Below are 27,387 nucleotides of genomic sequence, written 5' to 3'. Positions count from 1 at the left end.
CACACACACACACACACACACACACACACACACACACACACACACACACACACACACACACACCAGCCTGTCCTCCTACAAAAAACGACCAAATAGGTCGATTGTTTAAGCAGTGTTGATCACGATATTACGACCCATAGCCACGTAGCTTTCCCATTATTCATTTCTAGCAGCAGTTTATTACAACCTTTTGTCACGTTTTGTCACGATCGTAATCCCGTGAACTTTAACCTTGCGCATCAATAAAAGTGCGACGAGCCAAGAAGATGAAGATGAAGATGAAGAAGAAGATGAAGAAGAAGAAGGATTGTTAAAGAGCGTCAGAGCTTTACAAGTGGTAAATCTGATTTCTGTATTTCATTTGATTTGTTTACGCTTTTAATTAATCCTGTCGTTTTTCTACTAAGCATGTTTAACCACGATATTTCAGTTTTACGTTTTAGGGCTGGCCCGTGGCATAGGCAGTATAGGCGAATGCATGTTGTTAGCAATAGCATGGCTGTAAAGGTTAGCGCTTAGCGCTTAGCTTATATGCGCTAACGGATATGTATTGCAATATAAGAAGGTTCGTCTACAACAAGTTGTAGGGAGAGTTTTCTCCTTCGCACAAAAGGAGCTAAAATCTTGCCTAAAAACAAAACCCTTGGTAGCACGTGACATAACACATAACAATGGCAAAAGTATGTATATTCAGCTAACCAGACCAGGACATGATATGAACGTAAACAATGCGAAAGGAAATGGCACTTTAATAATAATAATAATAATAGTTGACATTTACATGGCGCTTTTTATAATGCACACACTTTTTCTTTCTTCGAAATGTCACCTAACATGTTGCATTAATGATAGTTAGGGTAAGTTCAACACTTGAATATCATCAGGTCATAGTTGTTTTACTACTTTAAACATTCGCTAATTCAACTTAAGTTTTGTGAAAGCATCACATCTAGTTAAAAAGAGAAATATATTTCCCTGTAATTACTGATTTACCTGGGACTTGATTGATTTTGGTGCCTGTAGTTTTATTTTGGCGAATGCTTATTTATGAAGCAACAATTAAATTACATGGTAGCACAGCTAATCTGAGTTCATCTGTTTGGTTTTTTTCAGGTCATCTATCAATTCAATTATATGAAGTAGCCTATTATCATAAAAAAATCAACGGTTCTTTTCAGAGCCATATTCCTCTTCCTACTCTCTTTCACCTCTCTCGTTTTCTTGTCTTTTGTTTTGTTTTTCTCCCTCCCTGTATGTCAGTTCATCCTTTGTTTGTTGTTGCCCTTTTTATCCTCACTTAAAAATGGCATCCAAGCAACTGAATGAATGGCTAGAGATAGGGAATGCCCTCGCAGATGAGTTGGCAAATAAGGCAAGTACAACATTATCCAAAAATGTATTATAACATTTACTCAAATGATAACAGACACACACATTACAAAGATCTGTGTGCAACAATTAAGGGAAATATATAATCTCTTTTATATATTTATATATTAAGATACCAAAGAAACCAAAGAAACCGAAGATACAGAAGATACCAAAGAAAATAACGCAAGGATCAAATGTTTCCTGGAGGAAGAGGGACCTGGATGGGAACATTATAGCCCAACATTGGAATAAGAATCGATCTGGTCTGTAAAATATAATCTAGTTCTAGTGTTTCATTAAGTTTTAATGTCGTTGGTCGGTCCTCAATAATGTTTCCCATAAATTCGTACTTTGTTTTATGCAGTTAAACCTTCCAGCTCTCAGAAGTCCCCAGAGGTCGAGGAGACACATGAGATTCCTCTACAGGTCCCAAGTCTTGGTATGCACAATGAATTCTTAAATTATCCTTCAACTTGAAATGTAGGTAATTGTTTGTAGTATGTAATAGCTTTGTTCATGATACATTGTAAAGTGAAAAGCCATGTATGGAATATCTTTTTTAAATTAAACTAAATTCCATGATTTGTTTTATATTTTGTTATTTTAGATCAACATCTTCAGACACTGAGAAACCTGTTGGGTTCTCTCACTGTCCCTGCATCATCAGAAGAAACACCCACTGCATCAACATGGACCCAAAGACAGTTGAAACGTGAACAAAAATTCAGAGCTGCAATGCCAGAGCTCCTTAATTTGAAATTGGCTGCAGAGATTGTCACTACACGTTCCTGTCTCCAATGCAAAACTGCTGATGCTGTGGTCCGGTGCTTGGACTGTGTTCCACCAGGAACTCCCTTTCTTTGTCCGGCATGTGACCCTATTATCCATGGTAAACATGTCTTCCATGACAGGGAAGCCATGTTTGATGGGTTTTACAGACCTATTCCTCCCACATCCTTAGTGGTTGTGGATGAAAGTGGCCAATATGGACTCTGTGAACAAGGTGGGTTCAAATAAGGTATTACATATTCCCTTACCATGGTTTCCTAATGTGCACTACATATACAGCGGCATCATTTTCACCATGTCGGAAGTTTGCTTTAACAGTTAAAATGTCTCAATTTGTATTGACTACATTTCCTAACATGTCCTAACATGCATATGAATCTCTGAAATTGTCTTTGCTGCAGTGTGTCTGCTTCCAATTCCTCCGCCATCCCAAATCTGCTTCTGTGGTCCAAGCCAAGATTTCACCATCATCCCAGGAAAGCAGACCGTGTTGGTGACTATCAATGGTTTGTTGCCACCAGAAGACGATCAAGCAGAAATACAGGATTACTATTATACTTTTGTCCTACATTGCATAGATAGCTGTCAAATTGCACATTTATATTTTTTCTCAGGTCCATACAACGTTCGTCTGCCTTCTGTGTGCTGCCCAATTTGTTCCGCCAAATGGTCCCCGAGCATAGGTGACTTGCTGGGATACAAATACTGGCCAGCAACCGACAGCTGCAAAATTATTTTTAACTTTGATGTGTTCACATCATTCGAGCAAATGAAATTGGCCAGCCCAGCATTATCCCAGCAAGTATTTATAAAAATGCTTGAACATCGATCGTTTTCCACAGGAAGGGTAAGAATAAAATGTGGTTTTCAAGATTTTTGAATACCAAACTTTTAATTAACCAAATGAATACCATTCTTTTTTCCAGACAGGCAGAATCTGTAGCGATATCTTCCACAGAGTCTTTCGGGAGTTTGCCTTCTGTAATTACAGACAAGAAGATCTATGCCTGGTGGAGCCCTTTAAATGCCCAGCATGCACACCTGACATGCTGGCTATTGCTGTAGATGGCAATAGAAAGCATTATCGCTTCAAGAAGTCCAGAGGGTCAGTGAAATCATATTCTCATTTTAGTTGTTGTTTTATTGACTAAGCTGAATGTCTTTGCTGAAATGTCTAACTTTCCCCAACTCTGCAATTTCTTTTTCCAAAGTTTGTAGACCATCAGAAAACAATAGTTGGTTTGAAATTACACATAATTATATAAATCCAATTCATAAAAATTATTATATATGACGCCTGTAAAGTTAACTCAACTTTAAAATGTTAAATGGTTGACGTTAGTTGGATATGTTGGAGCTAAGAACCAGTTTTGGATATAATCGCTTCATGAAAAATGTATTAAATTGCCCAGGAACCTTTTTCTATGCCTTCCTCTGCCCTATTCCATGCCCATCAATATAAAGGATGTACTTTTATTTTTACCTTTTTACAAGAAGTCAGTAAACTTTTCACTAATGTTAAATAATGGTGGCAAAAGACTTTACACAAAATTACAGATCAAATTCACAAAGACCTTTTCCACATTTATGAAAATGTTATGGCAAAAGCAAATTGGCCACATTAAATAGAGGACACAATCAAACTTATGTATGTATGATAATGTTGCTTACAATGTCTTTCTCGAATTTCGCAGGACAGATGAACCGTCTCTATTTGATGGACTGTTCATTGCCCAGGACAGTAAAGTGTCTGCCTTTGTCGACAAAATCAGGAGCCAGATGACGATTGTAAGAATCTATTCAATCCCTTAACCCTTTATTTATTTTTCTTAGCACAGGGTTAAATGTAACAGATTGTGTCTATTTCAGAAAAGTGGTCGTGATGTTTGTGGACCGGCAACATTCACAGCTTGCAGAGAAACCTCACACAAGTCCAGGGCCAAGGTGGATGAGGAAGGACTGCAAATAGCTGTGTGCAGACATGGCATCTTACTACAAGGCCTAAATCACTACCGTGGTGAAATATATGCCTACGCAATGTTCCTGCAGAAGGAGCTGGCTGAAGTTGCGAATGCAACATTCTTTTGTATGGATGTTGCCTGCAGGTAGTTATAACTATTACAAAATTGGAAGTGTTTGTGGGAAACGTGTTATCTATTTAATTCTTGCACATCCAGTAGATGTAAAGCAAAAAAAACATTCATTTGGATAAATGCTGATGTTGGTTACAAGGATTGTACTGGTAATTTTAAGGACCTGGTTTATCTTTTTACTATTATGCCATCATGCAACTGGAAAAGCTAATTGATTTTGTCATTACAGGTACTGGCCTTATTTGGAGAAGATGGCAGCAAAGTTGCCTGAGCTCCAACCACTTACAGAGATGAAACCTTTTCTCTCTGTAATGCACGCCAAGGCCCACACAGGCAAATGCGAGGTACAGTATGCAAGTTAAACATTTGTGTCACTAGATTCAAATGTTTTAGAAATTGTAGTGCACATAAGAATATCATGTAGTATATTCTATTCAAGCCTGTGGAATAATTGTAATAGTTACAAATGTTGACAAAATTGTTACAAAACAGACTGTCACAAGGATAGGCTTCCAAAACCCATTATGTTTATTTTAGTAAATATATCCGCACTGTAGAAATAATGAATGAATAGAGCTTCAAATAACTGCAGTTGTGACATTGTAGTTCAAAGCATAATTCAATATCAGAACATTTTAACTTTCTGAAATTGCTCCTGACACTGATGATAACTAAAGATGTACAGTACAAGAAATTATAATATTGAACTAAATAGCTAGATCTCATTGTTTATGATTCTGAGCAGGTGAAGTGGGGTGGCAGAAGCCAGGAAGGTGCTGGAAATACTGTCGGCGAGGAAGTGGAACAGGTTAACAGCTTCCTCTCAAGGGCAGCTCTGACAACAAAATACATGACCAAATCAGGTTGGTAGAGGAAAACAAATAGTTTTAAGTAGTGCCACATTGTAAAGCTCATATGAATGTTCATGTTTTTGTGTTTACAGCTAGAGCAGATATGATAACCGTGCTGGCTATGCAATGGAACCACAGGAAGGTGGAGAATCTCCACAAGACACTCTCAAAGAGATTTGTCAAAGTAAGACGTCCATGCTGCATTTCAAAATGTATATTAAGACTATCCGAGTTTCTTGTTGTAGTAATTTAACACCATCCTTAGCTACATGTTGTTGAATTGAATGTATTCTGCAATCATTTCATTATGATGGTGCTGCCATGGCACACTGTTCTGCCAAGAGAGTCTCTGTTCTGTTTGTTTTTAATAAAGCACTATAGGTTGATTCATCTGAATTTCTGGATAATAATAATAATAATAATAATAATAATAATGTTAATCCTGCTTGATCTTGAAAAAAAAGGGAAACTAAGGTGATACTTGCCAACCTTGAAGAGAAGGTGTTTAGCATTTCATGTTGTTGTCTGGTCAGTTAATGTGCATAAAGGAATTCAGTAAAAAACAACCTTCTCAACCAACTGGAACGCATATTCACTTTTTCCTTTGAAACATTCTAACCAGACTACACAGAGAGCACAAACTGAAGTGGACAATCTTGAGAGTCTCAAGCAAGAGCTGAACATCTCCCTGGAGGACACGGAGCAGTGGGTGTTGGAGGTCAAGCAATGGGCAGCCACTGGTATGTTATATGATCACTGTGGTATAGATTTGGTTCCATATTTCCAAACATTTGGCTTCATGTTTTATGATTACACCTTGTTGTTTCTGTTTTCAAGAGAAACATGGAGCCCAGAGTAGCCAAGAGGAGCTCCAGAGAGAAATAGATGAAATTATTTATTCCCTCCGAAGAAAGAAACACGACCTCTATCGACAAAATGGTATTTATTATTACGTTATCTAGAAACAATATTTGTTTCTTGTTGTTGTTGTTTGTATTATTAATATTAGTTTATTTGTATTTTGTTTTACTTTACAGACAGCAACCAAACAAGGCAACGCAAACGGAGAAGACTGACAGAGCTCAAGAAGAAACTCAGAGAGAGGACACTGCAGTACAACACCATTGATGCCTGTTCAGAGAAAATTGACACAGAAGCAGCATGCGGTCTGTCTGAGGATGTCATTCTGCCCTGGGAGGCGCAAGGAGATGGTAAGAAACAACTTGTTTTTGTTTGCCCTAGATATTCCATAAATTCAGTTGAAGTACTAGAATACAATCACCAATGTAACACAGAGCTATCAACATAGGTGTCACAAATCATCATGATCACAACAAATCATTTTAAAATAATTATATTGAAAGGTCTGTATGATGTTGCCCTATCAAGTCTTAATAGTCTAGTCTCACTGGGACAGGCATATCTATGGAAACAGTAAAACCCTTCCTGACCACCCTGAACTGCATACTAATGTTGAATCTCAAGACATACTGAATGTAATTCTGCCAACATAGACAGAATTGAAAAAATTCAGCAAGCGGCGAGGTTGAATTTTTTTTTAGCAGATTTTAAGGTTTTGGTCAATTTAATTAAAAAAGATTGAATACAAACTGATATTATTTGTTTTATTAGCCTTACCATTGTGGTTGTTATATTTTGTGTTTTTTCCATTATAGTGGTGAACCTGCGCACAAAGAGGCGACTTTTTGACCAGGTTATGCTGGTCAGGCGTATGGAAGAGGAGAAAGTCATCATTGTGAAGGAGATGACCCAGCATTGTCAAAATCTGAGGCAGGCACTGGACAAACTGGACCGCCTCCTTCATCAGACAAAAGACGACATCAGAAACCAAAGTATGTTCCACAAATACCGATTTATAACATTTGCCACTGCCCCCCTCCCAGTGTCAAATGTCTATCACTGAATAGCATCTGTAATGATTGCATTTTTTCTGAATCACACATCTTTTTAGCTAATATACAGCCTCGGAGTTAAACATTCAAATTGCTTATATGGAACCAACATCAATGCTAACTAAAAGTTGCCTTACATAGACTGTCATTTTGTCTTTTTATTTTAGTTTCTCCAAGCGATATAACAGAAGAGGGATACAGGGGACTGCACTGCTGTATTTTACACCATCAATATCTTCTGGAGCAGAAACTGAGCAGAGTCACCAGCACCTACAGCTGTATTGGCTCGGACTCGTCTTTTCTCATGATGGAGGAAGACATTGAAGACGGTAATGAGGACGACGAACAGGACGGTGATGAGGACGGTGGTGAGGACAACGAACAAGACGGTGATGAGGACGGTGATGAGGACAACGAACAAGACGGTGATGAGGACGGTGATGAGGACAACGAACAAGACGGTGATGAGGACGGTGATGAGGACAACGAACAAGACGGTGATGAGGACGGTGATGAGGAAAACTAACAGGACGGTGATAAGGACAACAAACAGGACAACGAACAGGACTTAACAAGTCTATTGTGTTGTATGCATGTCAACGTATTAAAACGAGTATTACGATTGAATGGCTTGTTTATTACCTTTTTTTTTATATGATCCTGCTTTGCATTTACTATGTCTGGTATTCAAGTAAATGCCATTAGCAGTTATCAGTCACCTTCAGATCCGAGTTACCTCGAGGGCCAGAGGTTCCCCACCCCTGGTATAAGGTTTTGGTGATCACCCTTATTATCATCATGTCATTTAATCATGATCTGTTTAATTAGCCAATGCTTACATCCAAAGAATGTGTCTAGACTTTACTCCTACAGACACACACTAACAATACAAATTGAGCTAAGTAATACACTCACGAGCCACTTAATTAGGTACACCTTGCTAGGATGGGTTGGACCCCCATCTGCTTTCAGAACTGCGTTAAGTCTTCATGGCATAGATTAAACAAGGTACTGGAAGCATTCCTCAGAGATTTCACTCAATATTGACCTGATCGCATCACACAGTTGCTGCAGATTTGTCGGCTGCACATCCATGACGCAAATCTCTCGTTCACCATATCCCAATGGTGCACTGTAGGATTTGGATCTGATGACTGTGGACTGTGACATTTGAGTAAAATTCATTGTCATGTTCAAGAAACCAGTTGGAGAATATTTGAGCTTTGTGACACGGTGAGTTATCCTGCTGGAAGTAGCCATCAGAAGATTGGTACACTGTTGTCATAAAGTCATGGACATGGTCAGCACAACCCGGTATCACGGCAAGACGTGAACATGTGACGATTTACCATGATGGGAGACGTGAAGCTGTCAAGATTTCGTCCCTTCAAACGTGACAATTACACAGTATTGTTAACGTGGCCCAACCAGTGGAGATATACCCGGAAATGCCAAGCAAATGCTACCCCGACGGTCGGTTGTTATTATTATCAATATTAATATAATAATGATTTCATTTGTAATAGTCACACTCAATTTCGCCAATTTTCTGTTGCCCCAGCTGGTCGGCACCTCTTTTAGCAGATACAAAGGCTATATTCATTTATTAAATCGATGTGTGTGGATGTGGAATTAACGGACGTGACGTTGCACGATTGCGTTACCAGGCAACAGCTTCGGTTCATGTTAATTTATAAACTCTTCAACTCGAACCGTAGTTATATTTTAAAACATTTTAGAAAGCCTCATGAAATATTTTAATGTACATTTTAATTTAAATGTGAAGGAATGTGTGTATAACAAAATACATCCGTCAAAAACAATACCGGAAACAGACGTAGGCAAGATCCTCGGTTATGGCTAGAAAGGATCCTTCTATTGTAAATATGACGTCACGTTCTCGTTGTAACTCTCGTTGTAATCGGAGCGGCTCGGAAACACATCTACAGCAGTAACATGATGCAACATACACATTAATGCAGCAGCAATATTAATAGAGAAACATCAGACATAATAGTAAAACACTGCAAGGGAACATTTTATTGCACCAGGAGCTATCTTGGGACTTTTACTGCGACAACGTTGACTTGCCTGTGAATAAAAAATAAACCATAGTGTTGGTGATCTACAGTGTTGTCATTCTTCTTTGAACACCAGCAAGACCGCTTTTCAACGATCACACTCCCTGTCATTGACATAATTAATAGATAGTTTAGCTTCTCACCATCATTTGCTGTGGCCAACTGATGTTAACGATCCTAACTGAAAGGCTGCCTGCCAAACGTAAACATTCAGCCACGTGACATTCAGCCGAACTCTCGCGAGAGTTTTACACAAGACGGATCCTTTCTAGCCATAACCAAGATCCTCAGCTCGGTGATTCATGGTTTAGCCGCAATGCACGTTGGGAAATGGTGTTTATGCGATGTGAAATCCGAAAACATTTTAAAAAAAAAATAATAATACTTTATTCCGAGTTTGCTTGCTTTTCTCTTTGGAGCTAATCACATAACGGCATTGTAATACATGGTTCGGCTGCATTACATATTACATATCTGCCGTAGTTATCTATTTATAGAGCCCTGATGAGAAGACTTCTATACAAACAGGAAGAACTGCCGCCAAAACTGAAAACGTGACGTGGATCACAAATATATCAGCCATTTAACAACATCTTAGATTTATTTTCACACAATATGTCTCCTTGCAATATCAACAGTAATTCGGCTGACTTTTATATTGGATCCAATTGGTAGATAGGCAGTATTTACACCATAACGGTGCACAGCTGATAAACGGGCACCTAGTGGTTAAAGCATGTTATTGAATTTTATTATTATTATTAACTAACAGAATAAGAGACCTGACAGGTGATGGTCAGACGTTGACCTGGCTGCACAGTCACAGAAGCTGGCTGTGTCAACTGTTCACACTTCACACCTGTACAAATACAAAAAAAAGTTATATGACAGATTATCCTGTTAAACAGCAGTATAATAAGTGTTGACTCACTTCCAGCTGCCAGCAGCAGCAGCAGCAGCAGAGAGAACATGATGATGATGACTCTCATTTCATTTAATTTCAAACCTTTATTTATACAGGTGTATCCCATTGAGATCATTGATTTCTTTTTCAAGGGAGACCTGCTCAAGTAGGTTCCACACGAAACATAAAAACATAAACAGAACAACAAAAGGACATCATACAGCACCATTTACATAACTATCCACATAAACAGGTACCAATAGCTTCCGATTGAGTAGCATCCAACCGAGCTTTAAAAACATTTAGTGGCACCAGATTGCTCAGTTTCCATTTAATTTGCAGACTATTCCAAGACAGAGGAGCTGCGCATCTAAAAGCTGTCTTCCCTAAGACAGTCCTAGCAGTTGGCACATTTAATAAAACCACAGCATTCGATCTCAGGCAGTAGCCACTTACAATTTTCCGTGAGATCAGGGAGCAGATATAAGATGGAAGTTTCCCTAACATGGCTTTGTATATAAAAATGTACCAGTGACTGAGCCTCCGTACAGTTAGTGAAAGCAAACCAGCCCTTGCATACAGGGTACAGTGATGGGTTAATGCTTTACAGTTTGTCACAAATCTCAGTGCACTGTGATACGCAGCATCTAACTTGACCAGGCAATTGGCAGGTGCATTCATATAGATCAAATCACCATAGTCCAGCACAGGTCAAAAGGTCACAGTGACTAGCCTTTTCCTGGCCTCAAGCAGAGAAACAGGACTTGTTCCTGTAGAAGAAACCTAGCCTAACCCTCAGCTTTTTAAGCAGGTTATTGACATGAAGTTTAGAAATGTGAGACAATCATCAAGCCAGATACCAAGGACTCTGAGAAGACGTGAGCTCCTGATCCCCTTTAATCTCCACTGACAGTCTCTTGTGAAGGCCTTATAACTGTATCACAATGGATATTACTGAGTTTGCATAGAACCAAACGTGTTCACGTGTGAATGTGAACATTAATAGAATATCACCTCCCATCTTCAGAGCAATCTGACTATTATAACATTAGCGTTAAGAAAGCTTAATTAAATATCTGCCACAACATAAGTAACTGGATCAAAGTAACAGTACAGTCCGCGGCATCACATCATAATGTATCATATATCTCCTTATCTGAGTCAGCTGAGCCGTATCTGGCCGTGCAACACTTACAGTGTCACATACTGTATGCAGAAGTATTATTTTAAGCAACACATTACGAAACACTCGAGTCAAATGTAATTAAAGTCAGATCGTGTCTTAGACGGGGCATATCATAAACCTGTTAATGTACGCATTCAAACACTTTTTCTTTTACCAGCTGTGTTCACCTTGCAGGTGCAGCTATGTGGCTTTTATCCTGGATAAAGTGTTTGAGTCATGGATGTTTAAAGTCTTCATATTTGTCTAATTATATAGTTGACTTTTCATTCAGGAAGTATACGCGCTGCGCTGTCAGTACGCTTCTCCATGTTTGTGATTGGTCGAATGCTCCAAATACTACCCCTTTTATGTGAATGCGCACCTAACTAGATAGGCACGGCTGGCTTGAGCGATCCACTTGATAACCCGTGTCGTAGTGCCGTTTAGCGAGAGGGCGTATGTTTTGGATTAGGCCAACCGGCTAACTCAAACATATCCAGGTTAGGTTGAACCAGTTTCGTGGTATACCCCCCAGGTCTTGTCCTGACTGAGCACAGGCACCTGTAGCCTTGGCTACTGTGCTCTCAGTGTTTTGTCTCCCTGTTCCTGCCTATTGGCGTCAGCTGATAGAGGTGTTGGTTTTATCTTGTTATGCACAATGTTGATTCTTCTCTCAGAACTAGCTAAATATGGGTCTGGGGTAGAGATCTTCAGAATTGGTTTGGCATCTTTTGTGTCAATTCGTGGCACACAACATGTCTTGTGAATAAACCATCAGTTTGCCATCAAAGTTCCTGCTCTCCTCGTGTCTCTCTGACTCCTGTTTCCATTGCTTCAGAAGTTTCCATCGCATATGAAAGATTTTCACATGTTTGTAAATTATTTTGGTTTCAGTGTGTGTGTTTCACATGGGTGAACAGTATATTTATATGTTATGGAATGAAATACAATGTCAGATTAGGGGAAAGTTAGGGGAGTGCATGTTAATGTGTCTGGAGGTGGCGTGTTCCAAAAGTGTTTGGGTTTGTCTGCCGTGTGTGGGCTGCGTTCCATTTCAAATTGCCGCCTGTACAATGTATGCACCAATCTGTGATATGCCGATGTGCAGGCCCGCCCCTCCATACACGGCGATCACACAGACTGCGTCTGCCTCTCGCCCTCATCTTGTGGAGGGAGCCTCATCTGATGCGCAAATGCGGCGCAATTGAGCGCGCCACAGTTTCTGCTGCGAGGCTCCACTAGCTGTAATCGGCTTGGTGTGTCCAGGGTTTACACACCACCCCCCCGTCGACGCTCGCGAGGGCCTCATCACATCACAGCCCTGCCGATGTGATATAATGTATAGGACCTTTTTCCTCATGGGTGTCATTCACAACAGACCAATCATGACAGTTTTAGAGAATGAGTTTGTATGGATACACTTAAAACATATTTGTATTTGTCTTGGCTTCAGCTCACTGATAACATAAGAACACAAATAGGCACAACACTTACATAGATGTTTTTTTATATGTATTTTATTACTCCAAAATAGAAAAAAAAAAGTCAGCCATATTTAACTGGAAAAGTTTTCCTTTGGCTCCCAGGAATTTTTCCACTTCGCCCCACTGTAAAACAGAAACAGTCAATCAATCAATCAATCAATGTTTATTTATATAGCCCAATATCACAAATGTTACATTTGTCTCAATGGACTTCACAGTTTGTACAGAATATCAGTATGACAATACTGACACAGCAAAAAGTATTACTTTTTGGAATATGTAGTTCTACAGTATGTTGACAATGCTATTTCAAATGAGAAGATATACTAAGTCACTCAAAAATATCATGATGAAAGTGCAGTATAATGTATATATTTATATATAACACGTACATCATATATAATACAAGGTACATTTTTTATTTCAAAGTCAATGTTTCATTTGACCAATTCTTTGAATTTGCTGTCTTATCAATGCCCAAACATACAGCACTAAACTTAGACAACTGCCTGCAAGACTGCACACAGAAATAATACTACTTATTACTACTAACTATACTTATAGTATAATTGTTAAGAACAAATGTAACAAGTCAGTAATTACAAAAGAGATCAAATACCATCCAGCCTCACATATCAATCATTTAACCTTTAGTGATATTGATCAATGATAAACTCTATTGTATATTTTAATTTCTATTTCAATGTAGGCTACTTCCCTGCTTATGTGTTACAATCAGACAGCGTTTCTAGGGCGCGATGTCTGAATGACGAAGGGCAGAGAACTTGGATGTCTTACTTTATGGCGCAAACGTCTGATAGAGCCATTGATGACATGGCTCCCCACCCCCATGTGATCAACTAAATTCAATTTACTGCTGAGGAACCCAAAATGTTTAAGTTAGTGATCTCAGGGTTGATGAAGTTGGTTGGTAAGACTACTTTGTGGCCCCTGTTCTGCCAGACCCATCAGCTACACTGAAGGAAACTTCAGATTAGATACATACCATCCAGAGCAAGACTGCCACTGCACCAACACCTCGGTATGGCCCTGAGTAAAGAAACACAGATTTTAGGTAAACTTCATTTTTTTCAAATGTCATACATGTAAATACAAAAAGTCCAGTGAAATCAAATGATAATTTGAAATAATAGTAGGTACGATTAACTCAAACATATGAAGGACTGTAACATAGTCAATAGCATTTTCCCCATCAGTTTAATATTTTGGAATACTATTATTATTTAAAAAAATATTTGTACTGCCAAGAATAGGAATTCACCTACAAAGGATTACAAGAAAAAATGTAATATACAAATAAATGGCTGGACATGATGCATTAATGCGACATGAAGCATTACACAAGTACCTCAACCTTAAATTAATAATAAATTATTGTTACTGTAATTTCAATATTTACATTAGCAGTCATGCTTAAGACTGAAACACTCCTTTTAAACAAAGTATACGAAAATCCAATAAGATAAGACTTGGTTCCACGGAAACATTATTGTCATTGTTTATTTATTTAAAAATATTTTCTAAACAAACCTCCCTGATTCGTTCCCTCAGTAGTTTTTTGTAGGGGAAAGTGTCTGACCCTTGATGAATGGGACATTCTGCAAGGAATTAAAAGATGGTAATAAGTTGAAGTTCAGCAATAACCTCCTAAACATTGCCTAACATCACATTGTGCTCAATTAAACTGTTCAAAATGGCACTGAGACTTTTGATACTGCAAAGTCTTAAACAAAACAAAAGGTGGTGTATTCTAATTGTACCGATGATTGTTTTCTCTCTCTTTAACTAATTCAATGTGCAAAATCAAACACAGTTTCAGTCGATGTAAATAAGATAATTACTAATTAACCCGCACATACCATTAATTGCCACTTTATTCCTCGTTGGTCTTCTTTTCTGTGAGGAAGACACTGAGGAGAGAGCAGGAGTCAGCCCGGAGGAGAGAGCAGGAGTCAGCCCGGAGGAGAGGGCAGGAGTCAGGCCGGAGGAGAGAGCAGGAGTCAGCCCGGAGGAGAGAGCAGGAGTCAGGCCGGAGGAGAGAGCAGGAGTCAGCCCGGAGGAGAGAGCAGGAGTCAGGCCGGAGGAGAGAGCAGGAGTCAGGCCGGAGGAGAGAGCAGGAGTCAGCCCGGAGGAGAGAGCAGGAGTCAGGCCGGAGGAGAGAGCAGGAGTCAGGCCGGAGGAGAGAGCAGGAGTCAGCCCGGAGGAGAGAGCAGGAGTCAGGCCGGAGGACACAGGAGTGAGGAAGAGAGTGAACTCAGTGTCAGTCTCGGTGGTAAGAGGTACAGACAAGTCTGATCCTGGGTCTGCGGCCATTTCTGCCTGTGTGGTACAAGGGCCCTCAGGTTCAACTGCCAAAGTCACTATTGAGAAGAAAAAAAAGTAGACGCATGGTGAGTAAATTACCAAGTATAATCCGCCATATACATTTATAATCTGAGTAATTACAGCTAAAAATGAAACAGCGGAACATCAGTGATTCTGTGTTACAATGGCGTTTGTTAGCAACCAGGAAATGACACCAGTAAGGACAAACAGATGAGAATGCTGCGTGGGGTCTGGGTGCCGTGTTGGCGGGACGTTGGGGGGCTCGCTGCTCCGCCCTTTGAGGCTCGAGGAGCAGACAGTGTGAGCTGGATTACTGGTGTTGTTTCCTGGTTGCTGCGTGGGGTCTGCGAGACAGCGAGGAACTCAGCCTGAGCGCACACACACACACACACACTCACATCCAGGCTGTGAGTGTGAGTGCGTGTGTGCGTGAGGAGATCCACGGAGCCTCGGCTGAGAAAAGATAAGGCTGAGTGAGTGTGTGTGAGCCGGTACGTCACTATGCCCGTTACGTCACTATACTCAGGAAGATTTTTTTTTGAAAAAGAGCAGCATAGACAGGTATTTTCTGTGTTAGAGTTGTACTCGCTACAGGGTGTACTTTGAGGGTTTGTGACTCTGCAGACCGTTTACATGCAGGAAAAGCTTCATAACACACAAGGGGACGGGTAATAACCAGAAAAGCATGACATGGGCCCTTTAACTGACAAAACAAGACATAACGACATATTTTTACTACTTGGTAAACAGTGATTCACATCTTTTTACATTTAAAACCAGATAACTGAGCAACTAATTTACAAAACATGTTAACAGATACATTGCTGAAATATAGCATGCAGATTTGTATACTTTACCATTAATAAGGCTTTCGTAAATCCTCTTTATGGTAACAAGTGCATTGTTACCATCTTCTGTCTCGATTTGCCATGGACAGATGCAATCGGCCGCAAAACCATTTGTGCCTCTCTTGGCAAGAAGGAGGATGGGACGCCGATCTAACATTTTCCATTTGTGGAGCTGGAACACAATGGACACAAAAAAACAAGAAATATTATGTACACAACAGCTCTAAACATCATCACACACCTAAAGCCATTATAACTCCATTTATTTTGCATAAGTGAAAAATGCACTGATGTGATACGTGTGCACATTGAGGAAGGCACCCCACAATTAACCAGGTGTGATTTTAGACCCCTTTTAGGTGAGCCCCTAAAAAAGAACTGTAAAAAAAAAAGAAGTTTATCGAGCTCGGGTTCACTTTGAGTTTTTTTTACATGGGCATAGTTCTTTTTATATGGGTTAGGGATGCCAGCGATTATTCTATTTTTCGAATATTCTTTATAGTCTCCATAATCGAAAATTATTTTTAAAATTCGATTTTATTTATATATATTTGTATTATTATTTATGTTTTTCTTTTTTTTCCTGGCTTAGTTTCAATTCGGCGGCGAATAATCGATTAATATTCGCCAGGGCTGTCCGATTTTGATCATGGTCAGTTTCTGGCATCCCTAATATGGGTCCATTTAACTCTCACATTCAGATATCTGAATAAGCTACATTTAGCTTTGAAACATGTCAGCAAGCTATAACCTATATCATTTCAGGTTCAAAGTTCCGCATTAACAGCACTTCAGATGTAAAGCTGGTGTTACAGGGGAATTTTTAAATGACTGTTCGAACACGGCTCAAAGTCAGAGACTCTGGTAAGCTTAATGAAAGTGCTTTTAAGGGCCTCTTTATTAATACTAACTCTTTCCAGGTCTTGATTGTCTTTCAAGCACTATATTAATATGGGCTGGTTTTGATTCTGTGACATTCTTGGTTTTACCATTTATTCAAAAATGTATATGATATTTCATTTATTTTACTTTTGGAAACCATAGTCATATAATTATGTGTTTTCCATACTATGAAGTTCCAAAATAAAATATAAAACACCAAAATGCAGGTTTTTTTGTAAGATATAATTAGAAAAACATGTACATTGAAGCTCTGATTCTAGGAATTACCACTGGCCTGAACTATGTTACTTCTGGTTAAGAAATAATGTTTTACTAAAACTGGGTACCTGCAAGTACAAACACTATCTAACATCAGTTCGAAAAAATGTGTTATGCCTTTACAGATTTAAATACAACGGTGACAACAATTTTGCTTAACACATTACATGAAGTGCATTAGGCATGGGCGGTATAATTTTTTTCATACCGTCATACCTTGCTGACATCATACCGTGGTATACGGTATATGACGGTATCAGTCCCAATTTAAGGGGTAATTTCTCCCCAAAAAATTGTTTTTACTCACTATATCAACAGCCCCACCAAAAATATTTTCCACCAGCCGCCACTGACGGTATGACTTGGGTCGACTTGAGTGAGGTGGCGTTCGGCGGCAAATAGATGTTTCGAACGGTATATTATATGTTCGCTGTAAAATGCAGCCCGAGCCGGTAGACGCTCGCAAAGTGCCGCGACGTGCGCGCAAGTGCAAAACAAGGGCTGCATACATGACACATTGTGCAAATGGCACATTTTGAGATCGAATACAGGACGCGTTTGTAGATGTCCGACGTTGTTTCCATAGTGAGCTAAGTTAACAATATATCATCATACATAAACATTTTCCGGGAGTAAATACTTGACTTATTGAATAAAGTTTGCTATATTCACTAACTAGTTTGGCAATATTATTCCGTGCATGTGTTAAAAACCTTATTTCCATTTGATTCATTGGATTACTCGCGTGAATGTTTAGCACGTAAATGCTTTCGTTTTTAAAACCGTCCGACCTCGACTACAAAACCATCAACCAGTTGCATAGGATTAAAAAATGTCAACACTCACTCACCCCGTCTTAAACATTCCCAAAGAAGTGCCTCTGTCTCTCGTTGTGCTGGATGAAGTCACTGGCGACGAGTAAACCCAAAATAGTCCCAAACAGGCGCAGAGGCAGTTTTCTTTTTTACTAGTTGTCCGAGTTCGGGGCCGGCAAATGCTGCCGCCATCTTGCTCAGCTCAGCTCTGTGCTGAGCTCTGAGAGCGGGAAAGACAGACTGCCCTCCCCTGCCCTCTGCTGGCGCGTGCTGTGCATTACAATCAATGTCGTCCCTGTCAAAACTCTGTGTCAGTGTAATAGAATGAAACGCATCTGTGATTTGGCGCACAGTCTGTGAAGTCACGGTATTGAAAATCATACCGACGGTATTTCGAAATACCCTGGTATACCGTAATACCGCCCAAGCCTAAAGTGCAGTAATCGTGCACTAGTCTGTACTTCTCACATAAACTTAATTAAGAAATTAGGATTATTTTTAAAAAGTAAATGAGGGCGACTGTTGGAAAGTATAAATCAATTAAGTAATTTAACTATTTGTATAAAAAGATTAAGATCAGGGATTATTTACACACTTTTTTATGATAACTGACATCTGCAAGAGAAAAAAGCTTACCAGTAAATGTGTCGAGTCATACACTTTGTTGACACTGTGGTTTTTCTTTTGCGTGGCCTTCCACTCCTGTGCAACCTTTTCTTTTTGCTTGGAGAGTTTCTCTTTGTAGGGTTGGATGGCACCACATTGTTTGCATTTTTTACTTGCTACTCCTATGCTTTCCCTGCATGTCTGGCACACTTTTTGAGTAGGCATCTGTAACAGAAACACATATAATGTCAGGGAATACCAAAAATAAGAATACTATACTACAAATGTTTACAGGATTCATGTATTTTATTATATCGTGAAAAATCTTGTTAAAACAATGAACTCATGTTTTTTTATCTTTTAGATAGGATGAACAAAAATCACAAGAGTAAGGAAAACAATGTTATACAGAGTCAGTCACATGTTTAAAGTGACTGTTATGGACAACCCTAATCTGTCAATATCTGGTTGATCCAAAAGTTGATGCTCCATCATCACAGAAAATAATACTAAAATCATCATTACCAGGGGTGTATTGCTAATTCTATAAGTTCTGCATGTGTGCAGGCGCAGTTGTGGCTCGTTTTGAAGCTTATGTAACTACTGTCAATTAACACTCCAGCCAGAATCAGCAAAGAATGGTCATTTATTAAGTCTGCATTATTGAATAAATGTGTGATTCTTACAGTAAATGCTGCACACAGCTGCGTGATAGTTAAGTGATCAGTGAAGGACCTTTATAAACTAACTCCCTCCTGCTGAGGTACAAAGGTTACTATATAAAAAGTGTGCACATGTATTTAGTATCCTATCCATGTGAATATGTTTTAAGTGGGGGTGGACCTCATGTCCTCTAGGGGGGTCCGGAGGCCCCCGTGAAGTTAAATGCATCAATCTTGTGCACTTGAGGGCAAAATTAACTAAATCTATGGATACATCTGTCAACACCCATATGAAACTTAACTGTATACATTTCAATAATAAAAAAAATGATAAGAATAATACTTTTTTAAAATGTATCTTTGTGCATATTTAACTATTTACTGTTTTTTTTTTTTATGCATTTGTTGTATGTCCAATAGTATGAATTGTAATGATTTCATCGATGTTTTAGATTCATTCGATTTTTTTTAGGGTGCTGTGTGACGTTGAACCTGCGACCTGCAACCTGTGACCTATGAACCTGTATTTGTATACTACCAAAGGAGCTATTGAACCTAAGAACTTGAATTTCCGACTCCTATTGTGGAACATTACAATAATATAAAAGTGTGCCTTGGAAATATGTGTTTCCATATATGGTGACCAAACTGTTTCAGACCCACTGAGATAACTTAGACTAAAGTTAACTGTGTAAACATTACATTAGGTACATTAGCCTCTTAGCCTATCCGTTATCATAGCTAGCTAGCACCAGATGCTAACAACCATCCCCGTTTTAGGTGCCGGAGCGGTGTTCCGGCAGTATTACACCCCTGGTCACTCTTCACTTAATAGATAAATAGTATTTAATATAGTTATAAAGAATGTGACGTGTGATAACATTTGGATCAACCGCATGAACCGATGGATCACATAACTTCCATGCTCACGTTAACGTTAGCTGATTCTACTTTTGGCTAATTTAGCTTTGCTATCATTATTCCTAGGTAAACATAGTAATCTTTGTCACTATGCTAGACGACAAAATAAAACAACATAATACATATCCCAAAATGAATATATTTTTGATATCTGACTACTCACGTTTATTAGCTTGTCTGGGAAATAAATGGATGTTGTCAGTGATGCAGTAACGACTCCAAAACCCCGGTGAGTTAGCATTTTACCACTTCCGGTTCCCTCGCCTCAGAACCAATGAGATTTCTCCATAGGATTTGGGAAAATAGCTTGAAATAAGGTCTGTGGTCGACACAAATTTAAGAGACGGATCACGTTTTGTTCTACGACAGACAGCCGTGATTTTTGAAGAGTGTACGTGTCTGAAAAACGATGGTTTTTAACAGAAGTTGTCGAGGACGTTGTACGTCATTACGCCGCCTCCCGTTGATTTAAAACGCGTTGATTGAAAACGCTGCTCTGGGTCGTATTAATGGGTCGGAAAACAAGGAAAACAATCGACCTATTTGGTCGTATTAGTTGGAGGACTTGTTGCAGCAACAGATGACAAATTAAGATCGACATTTAGTGCAGGTCAAATTAAATAAAACAGAATTTACCATTCAGTATTGCCGACTCGAGTCTCGCCGGCTGCGGAATCCGCTTCTCTTTCACAAGTTTCTGCCTCGTTGTTCGATTGCTGGGCAGGAGGCTCGTACTTATAAGGCAAGATGCCTTGAAGTGAAAGGCTAGCTGGTTCACTCTCTACTTCTGTAACCGAATCCAGATAACCCACCGAATCTGAGCTTGAATGATCGCTGTCGCTGTCGCTGTCTGAAGTTATCGCGTTGCTTGCCATTTGGACTGATTTGATCAAATGGCAATGTTTGCCACGTGTGACGTCACCGCTCGTTCGGGAGTGATCGGGGGCGTACTCGGCAAACTTCGGAACCAACATCGGTTTTTAACGTATATGTCATTTAATTATGACGAAACTTTAAACATTTTTATTTATTTTCATTCTGGTGATATCTAAACTACATGTTAAAAAACACCTGTGTTAGATGCATTACATGGCCTTTAAGCAACCAGTCATGCCAACATTAATGACACTGTAATCTGATTTTTTTAATTTTTTTTAATTTGAACTGTAGGCTATTGTCATATCTTAGATATTTTTATAAAATATAAAGTGTATTTGAAGTGTACTAAGTATTATGTTCGTAACCTGTATTTAAATCAGGCTTTGTAATTATTTGAGTGACCGAGATCATGTAAGTGTACTATGTATTAATTTATTGAGCAGTACTTAAATCAGGTTTTAAAATTGTTTGACTGATAGAGATCATGCAATGTTATTATTTGTATTGATTGTTAAGAACCTGCCTGAGGACCACAGATGGAAATTAGCTATTAGCTATAATCTGGCATATTGCATCTCTTCTCTTTGCTGAGATTAATGTTTTTGTATGCATGGTCCTTCTATAAATACATTTAAAAAAAAAAAAAAAAAAGTGTATTCACACGTAGGTGTGAAATGCCCCCACTGTAGCGCCTTATGGTGTCTAATCAAAAAGGTTGTGTGTGTGTGTGTGTGTGTGTGTGTGTGTGTGTGTGTGTGTGTGTGTGTGTGTGTGTGTGTGTGTCTTCCCCTAACCCCTGCTGTGGACCGGGGCTACATCAGATCTAAAGAAAAGCCCCCCATAAACATAATAATTAAAAATAGTATTGATGTATGTTACCACTTTCCTTCTTCATCAGACAGCCCTTTCTAACGGGAACCTAAGCTAACATCTACTCTCGTCTCAAAGCCTCCTTCCTTCTGCGGTGATGCATGTATAACGGGGTGTGTGATATGTCTACCCCCTCCTACCACCCACCTCTCTACTATACTAAAAGTCACCATACAAACTTTATTGTCCTATCTAAATTAGATTTGTGTTAATTAGTCTACTAGCTATGAGGGAGGCTCTATCTACATTGCAAGGATTAGACCGATTGGTTGTATTTTGTTTTTGAGCCATTGACCTGGCCAAGGGTTTATAAGGATATCTAGTTTCTACAGCAAGAGAAAGGTGATGATGAACCACTCTGGCATTTCTTCTCTGCGTTTTCTGGACCTGGATCTGATCCTGAAAAACTCTGGTAAGTACTTCATATAATTATTAAATGTTGTGTGTTAAACAACCTCTGTGTATATATTGTATTTTTTGTGTATTAGCACTATGATTAATAATGGTTTTTAAGTTGTGGGGAGACTGTTGTAAACTAATGTTGAAGTACTTTGTAGTGTATGTGAAGGTGTGTGTGTGTGTGTGTGTGTGTGTGTGTGTGTGTGTGTGTGTGTGTGTGTGTGTGTGTGTGTGTGTGGGTGTGACTGTTTGTGACTGTTTGTGACTGTGTGAGCCTGGCCCTGCCCCTTCCCCCCCCCCCCCCCCCCTTCCTGCCATCTTATCACTCGACAGAGGGGGGATGGAATTTAAAAACAGTTACCTTACACTTGTATTGTTCTCTCTAAAACACAGTGTCTGTAAAGGTGGGGGAGACTGTCTCCCCCCTTCCTGCCATCTCTCTCTCCAAAATAACGTTTAATATACTTACTCTCTTGTTAAAAGTTGATGAAGTTTGCAGCGTAAGCCAGCCATCAGTCTACCATCACGGCGACATATCTATACAGCGTGAAAACCTCCCCTAGCTGGAGTTTACACACAGCCTACCTTCTGCGACAAGTGCTGATCTAAGTTTGATCTTCAGTGATCCTCTCACACACCATCCCTCAGAGAGCCAGACAGACTCGTCCCCCTGTAACGCCCCCCTTCAACAGGTCTGATGCTAACCCCCCAACATAACTGAGGAATTTGGTTTCTTTTTAATGGCCTAGGCAGATGTTGGCTTTTTTCTCTTGCCAAGATACTTTTAGACACACTTTGAAGTATGCAAAACCTTAAAACTAGAAAATGAAGTACATTGTCTGATTAAGATTTTTTCATAAAGGTCCCATGTCATGCTTTTCTGGTTATTACCCGTCCCCTTGTGTGTTATGAAGGTTTTTCTGCATGTAAACGATCTGCAGAGTCACAAACCCTCAAAGTACACCCTGTAGGGAGTAAAACTCTAACACAGAAAATACCTCCCAAAAACGCCTCGTTGGAGAAACGTCACTGTCCATTGATTCTTCCGGGTACGCATGATGTCATGCCAATCCGGAACGAAAATGGACCAATTCGTGGAGCCGTTACGTTACGTCCGCGGAGCCGTTACGTTAAGCCCCCGCTGATTGGTCCAAATTGACCAATCCACGGACTTCCTCACACACACACTCAGTGCAGGCAGCTCTGCTGATCTCTCCTCCCTGGCTGCAGGCTGATAACAGACAGTTGGGATCGCGGTGAAATTCTCTCTGCAGACCCATTCTCTCTGCAGACCCATTCTCACAGCGTCTATCAACCTTCTTCAATATCAAGCCACACTTATTGTTTTTACTTCGGCTGTGACTTTGTGTGTGCTCAGGGTGAGTTTGGCTGTGTTTGGCTGTGTTTTGCTAAACAAGGAAACCACACCTCCACGGAGCTCAGCGCGATTCACAACGTCCCGACCAATCAGAGCACACTGTGCTCACAGGGAGGGTGGGGGCTGGAGCTACTGGAGCTACAACGAGCCGTTAAAGGCAGAGAGTGAAATTCAGTGAATGCACGTAGTTTACAGAGATGCTGTATGAGAAGCCAATGTGAGTTTGGAAAATTGCACAATATAAATCTATTCTAGTAGACCTCAACAATTATGATCAGTGGAAATGGCCATGACATGGGACCTTTAAAGACTGTTTCTCTAAAAGGCAAGTTTGTGATTTTAACACTTTTTACGGACACTCATCTGATTTATGTGTAATTCCTGTTACTTATTCTTAAATTTGACCTCTTGCTGCTTGGTTGAAAATGATAGATGAAAAAGAACTTTTTAAAAAGAGTCAAACAGAGAGGGACATTATACTGGTGAAAAAAACTCTCAATTCTACAGACGACTCCCCCCACTCAATGCAATAAGTCCCACCCCACTCAGCAAATCATCTAAAACGAAGGACCCCACTAAGATGACCGTTGAAAACTAGCCATGGATCTGAGAAAAAACAAGTCTGATGAAGCCTACCCTTATTATCACCAGGATAACGGATATGGGCTTAAAGAATGAATGTTACAAAGTAGGGGAGAGGATGTTCCCGAAGAAGAGCTCTCCTCTATATCATATCCATGTAAGGTCTTTAGGACAAAAGAGGACTGATAATATGACATATGAAGAATATCTTTCTTTAAAAGATGGTATTATAGATAACCTCTATAGAAACAATATATCTCATACCACTCGCCAAGATCGCAAACGACATTTAGCAGATAAGGAAATCAAAAGTAAAGAAAACCGAAGAAAAAGAAAAATGAAAAGGAGAAGAAAAATGAAAAGTAAACGCAGAATGCGACTGAAAAGAAAAGGGACCATAGGACGGAAAACGAAAAAGACAAAAAGAAGGAAGGTGAAAAGAAAAAGGAACAAAGTGAAGAGATGTCAACTAACTATAGAGGATGGTGTTGTAGACCCATTACCGAATCATAATAATCTTATAGATCAGCTACCGCTAACCGACTGCTGCGAATGTGTTGAACGAATACCAAAAGCAATGGCAGAGCTTTGCTTCAATATAATGAGAGAAAAAGCAAGATACTACGGAATTGCCCAAATTGGAGACAGTGCCAGAGCATGTATTAAAAGACTGTTGGAGGATCTCTATTCTAGTGTCGGTTGCCATTACATCGAAGGATATGCCAAAACGTGTGACGACATAGACAAAGCTTTTGAAAACAATTATATGGTACCTGTCCTTACAGCTAAACAAATCCTATGCCAGGTATTCAACAGACCACAAGAAGCACAAGAAGCCCCAGAAAGGATTACATTCAGAGCTAATAATGGTGAAACCGAAGAACAAGCAAAGCAGATTATAATCGTTGCGGGTGAAAGGATAGAGAATTTGCAAGTGATGTTAATGCACTTATCTGATATAAAAAACGCATTTGTATAATTCCAAGAGACCCCTAAACATCTACTTGGGCAATGTGAATTGAACGATAAACCGATCACTGTAAATGAAACGCGGAGAGAAGCAGCAGTGCAAATCGTTAAGTCTATTACCTCGTATGCACTACGACTGTCATGGTTTTGGATTTATGTTTTCCACCTTTTGTTTTGAAATGTTTTCCTCCCTGTGTTTGCCTTCCTTTCATTAGTTTCCCTCCTGTGTCTGATTGTCTCATTGTGTTCACCTGTTGCCCTTGTGTTTCTCCCTCCCCTGCCCAGCTGTGTCTTGTCCTGTGATTACCCTTCTGTGTATTTAGTCTTGTCTTCCCCTGTGCTCCATGTCTGTTCGTCGTCATTTCCTGTCCCTGTCACCCATCTCCTGCCTGTTCCCGTATGTAAGTTTGTTCCTGTCTGTCGTGCTTCCCGGTTTTGTTTCTGTTAATTAGTTTCTTGTTTTTTCATGCCTTCGGCTTTTTATAATAAAGCTCGCTTTTTGTTAACAAACCATTTTTGTATTTTTTAACTGCACTTGGGTCCTATTTTCCCCAAACCTGACAATGACATTAACTTGGTGTTGAATGTTGTGTTTTTAATTAAACAACCATAACAAATGAAAATGTGTTTATATTTGCTTTCATATATAGTATTAGTATTGTAAACGAAACGTTTAAAGTGGTCCTGGAATCTCCATTTTCCGAAACATTCTGTAACATTACCGAAGAAATGAAACAAACATCAAAAGTGTATCATGTGCTCTCATTGTATGCTCTGTTTGTAGATGTAATGCATCTTTGTGTCAAAAACAGCATACACATGAATATCTTGACTGAAGTGAAAAAACTCCATGATATTTCCAGTAATCTGGGGAATTCTAAGCTGGAGACGGTCCTGGGGATGTTACAATCAGTATAACTATTGATTTTGTGTGTACTGCTGTAATGTAATGCTGTCTTCATGTCTTCAGTTCCTGTTGGACAGCATTCTGCCAGAGCCATCCAAGTTTAAAATGGCTCTATTGACAGATTAATGGGACCAGTGGCGAACAAGTTGTGTTCTTAATCAGCAGATAATGTGTCGATTAACATCTCCAGTCTTTACTTAGCTTTCTTTTGTTGGCCCTTGTTTAGTTTAGATAAAACACGATCTGCTATAGCGTGCAAGTTTCTTCTTTCAAAAACAACCTTTGAGGCGCTTGGTTTGTTTGCACACACAACTTTCACACAATGAAGAGAAACAAAAACAGAATACAAGAACACATCCGACATGGGGCGACAAACATTGTAAAATCAATTGAAACAAATGAAATAAACTATAAAAAGCACATTAGTTATAACAATTTAAGCTGGATAAAAGCACTACGAATAAATATAACACCATACAGTCCTGGCCTCCCCAAAATCATATAACCATTGTTCACAGCAGTCCTTGTTATTATATAAATAATAATTTGTTATTAAATATACATAATAACAAGGACTGCTGTTCATCTACACAACAGTGGAACATGTGGATTTTGGGGAGGCCAGGACTGTATGATATGTTATATTTGTAGTGCTTTTATCTGCTGATTAAGAACACAACTTGTTCGCCACTGGTCCCATTACTCTGTCAATAGAGCCATTTGAAACTTGGATGACTCTGGCTTCAATATTTGGAAATGTACCACCCCTAGTTCACTATGTTTTACCTTATAAACAGCGAACCATTCTTTTAACAGTCAACCCAGAGGTCAGAGTGAAACCTACCGATTGATCGTCAGGACACGTTTCACTGTTGAAACCGCTGATATTACTGCTTGATCTTCTGTAAAGAAATGCAAAAGGGTGACGAGTATCTGTCTGTGTCTGGGAGGTTTCTGGTTTCAGCCACTTCAACATACAAGGAAATAGAGTTTGAATTACTTCAACTGATACTAACCGATCCAAATAAATCAACTGTTTCACAGTTAAGGAAGTGCCAAGACATCAACCCAAGTGACATACAAGGAACTGAGTTTAAAAAAACAGATGTCTTAAGAGATGAGACAAGGATTAGGGGAATTCGGAGTCATACAAGGTGATATGTTTCCTTGAGTGACTGCATGTGCAGGAAATATTTCTAACACACAGCATTTGTTACAACCTAACCCCCCCCCTGCACCCCAAACGCCAGCAGCGGCGTTGCTTTCTGAAAAACACTTTCATTCTCTTTGTTTCTTTTTTTATTCATTTTGTTTATTCATTTTATTGTCACTGTTCTTAATTCTTTTTATACATCTCTTCATTAGTTTTTCTGCATAGTAATGACACTTAATA

At 39.4% G+C, this 27,387-nt stretch overlaps 1 protein-coding gene and 1 long non-coding RNA gene across 3 annotated transcripts; one reads left to right on the top strand and one right to left on the bottom strand.

Annotated features, from left to right (window-relative positions):
• The first annotated feature begins 1,509 nt into the window (after positions 1-1,509).
• Positions 1,510-7,644, top strand: LOC307027573 (uncharacterized protein). Of its 2 annotated transcripts, none has more exons than XM_079695845.1 (15): positions 1,510-1,810; positions 1,979-2,374; positions 2,562-2,666; positions 2,775-3,007; positions 3,087-3,265; positions 3,855-3,948; positions 4,030-4,265; positions 4,483-4,597; positions 4,999-5,116; positions 5,197-5,288; positions 5,727-5,844; positions 5,942-6,043; positions 6,142-6,315; positions 6,781-6,957; positions 7,159-7,297. In XM_079695845.1, exons 2-15 carry the CDS (start codon positions 2,107-2,109, stop codon positions 7,182-7,184), a joined length of 2,037 nt encoding a protein of 678 aa, XP_079551971.1. In that variant the 5' UTR covers positions 1,510-1,810; positions 1,979-2,106; the 3' UTR covers positions 7,185-7,297. The 2 variants fall into 2 exon arrangements, with proteins under 2 accessions (XP_079551971.1, XP_079551970.1); XM_079695844.1 differs by having other exon boundaries at positions 1,518-1,810; positions 7,185-7,644.
• Positions 7,645-12,664: 5,020 nt separating this feature from the next.
• On the bottom strand, positions 12,665-14,677 carry LOC307027576. The gene is made up of 2 exons (XR_013804687.1): positions 14,532-14,677; positions 12,665-14,270 (listed from the first exon to the last, which is right to left on the bottom strand). It is a non-coding gene; the product is annotated as an uncharacterized lncRNA (long non-coding RNA).
• Between the last annotated feature and the right edge of the window lie 12,710 nt (positions 14,678-27,387).

This window comes from Notothenia rossii, assembly GCF_949606895.1.
Source record: "Notothenia rossii genome assembly, contig: scaffold_94, whole genome shotgun sequence".
In the NCBI taxonomy this organism is placed as follows: Eukaryota; Metazoa; Chordata; class Actinopteri; order Perciformes; family Nototheniidae; genus Notothenia; species Notothenia rossii.
This window is presented reverse-complemented; position numbering and strand designations above follow the sequence as displayed.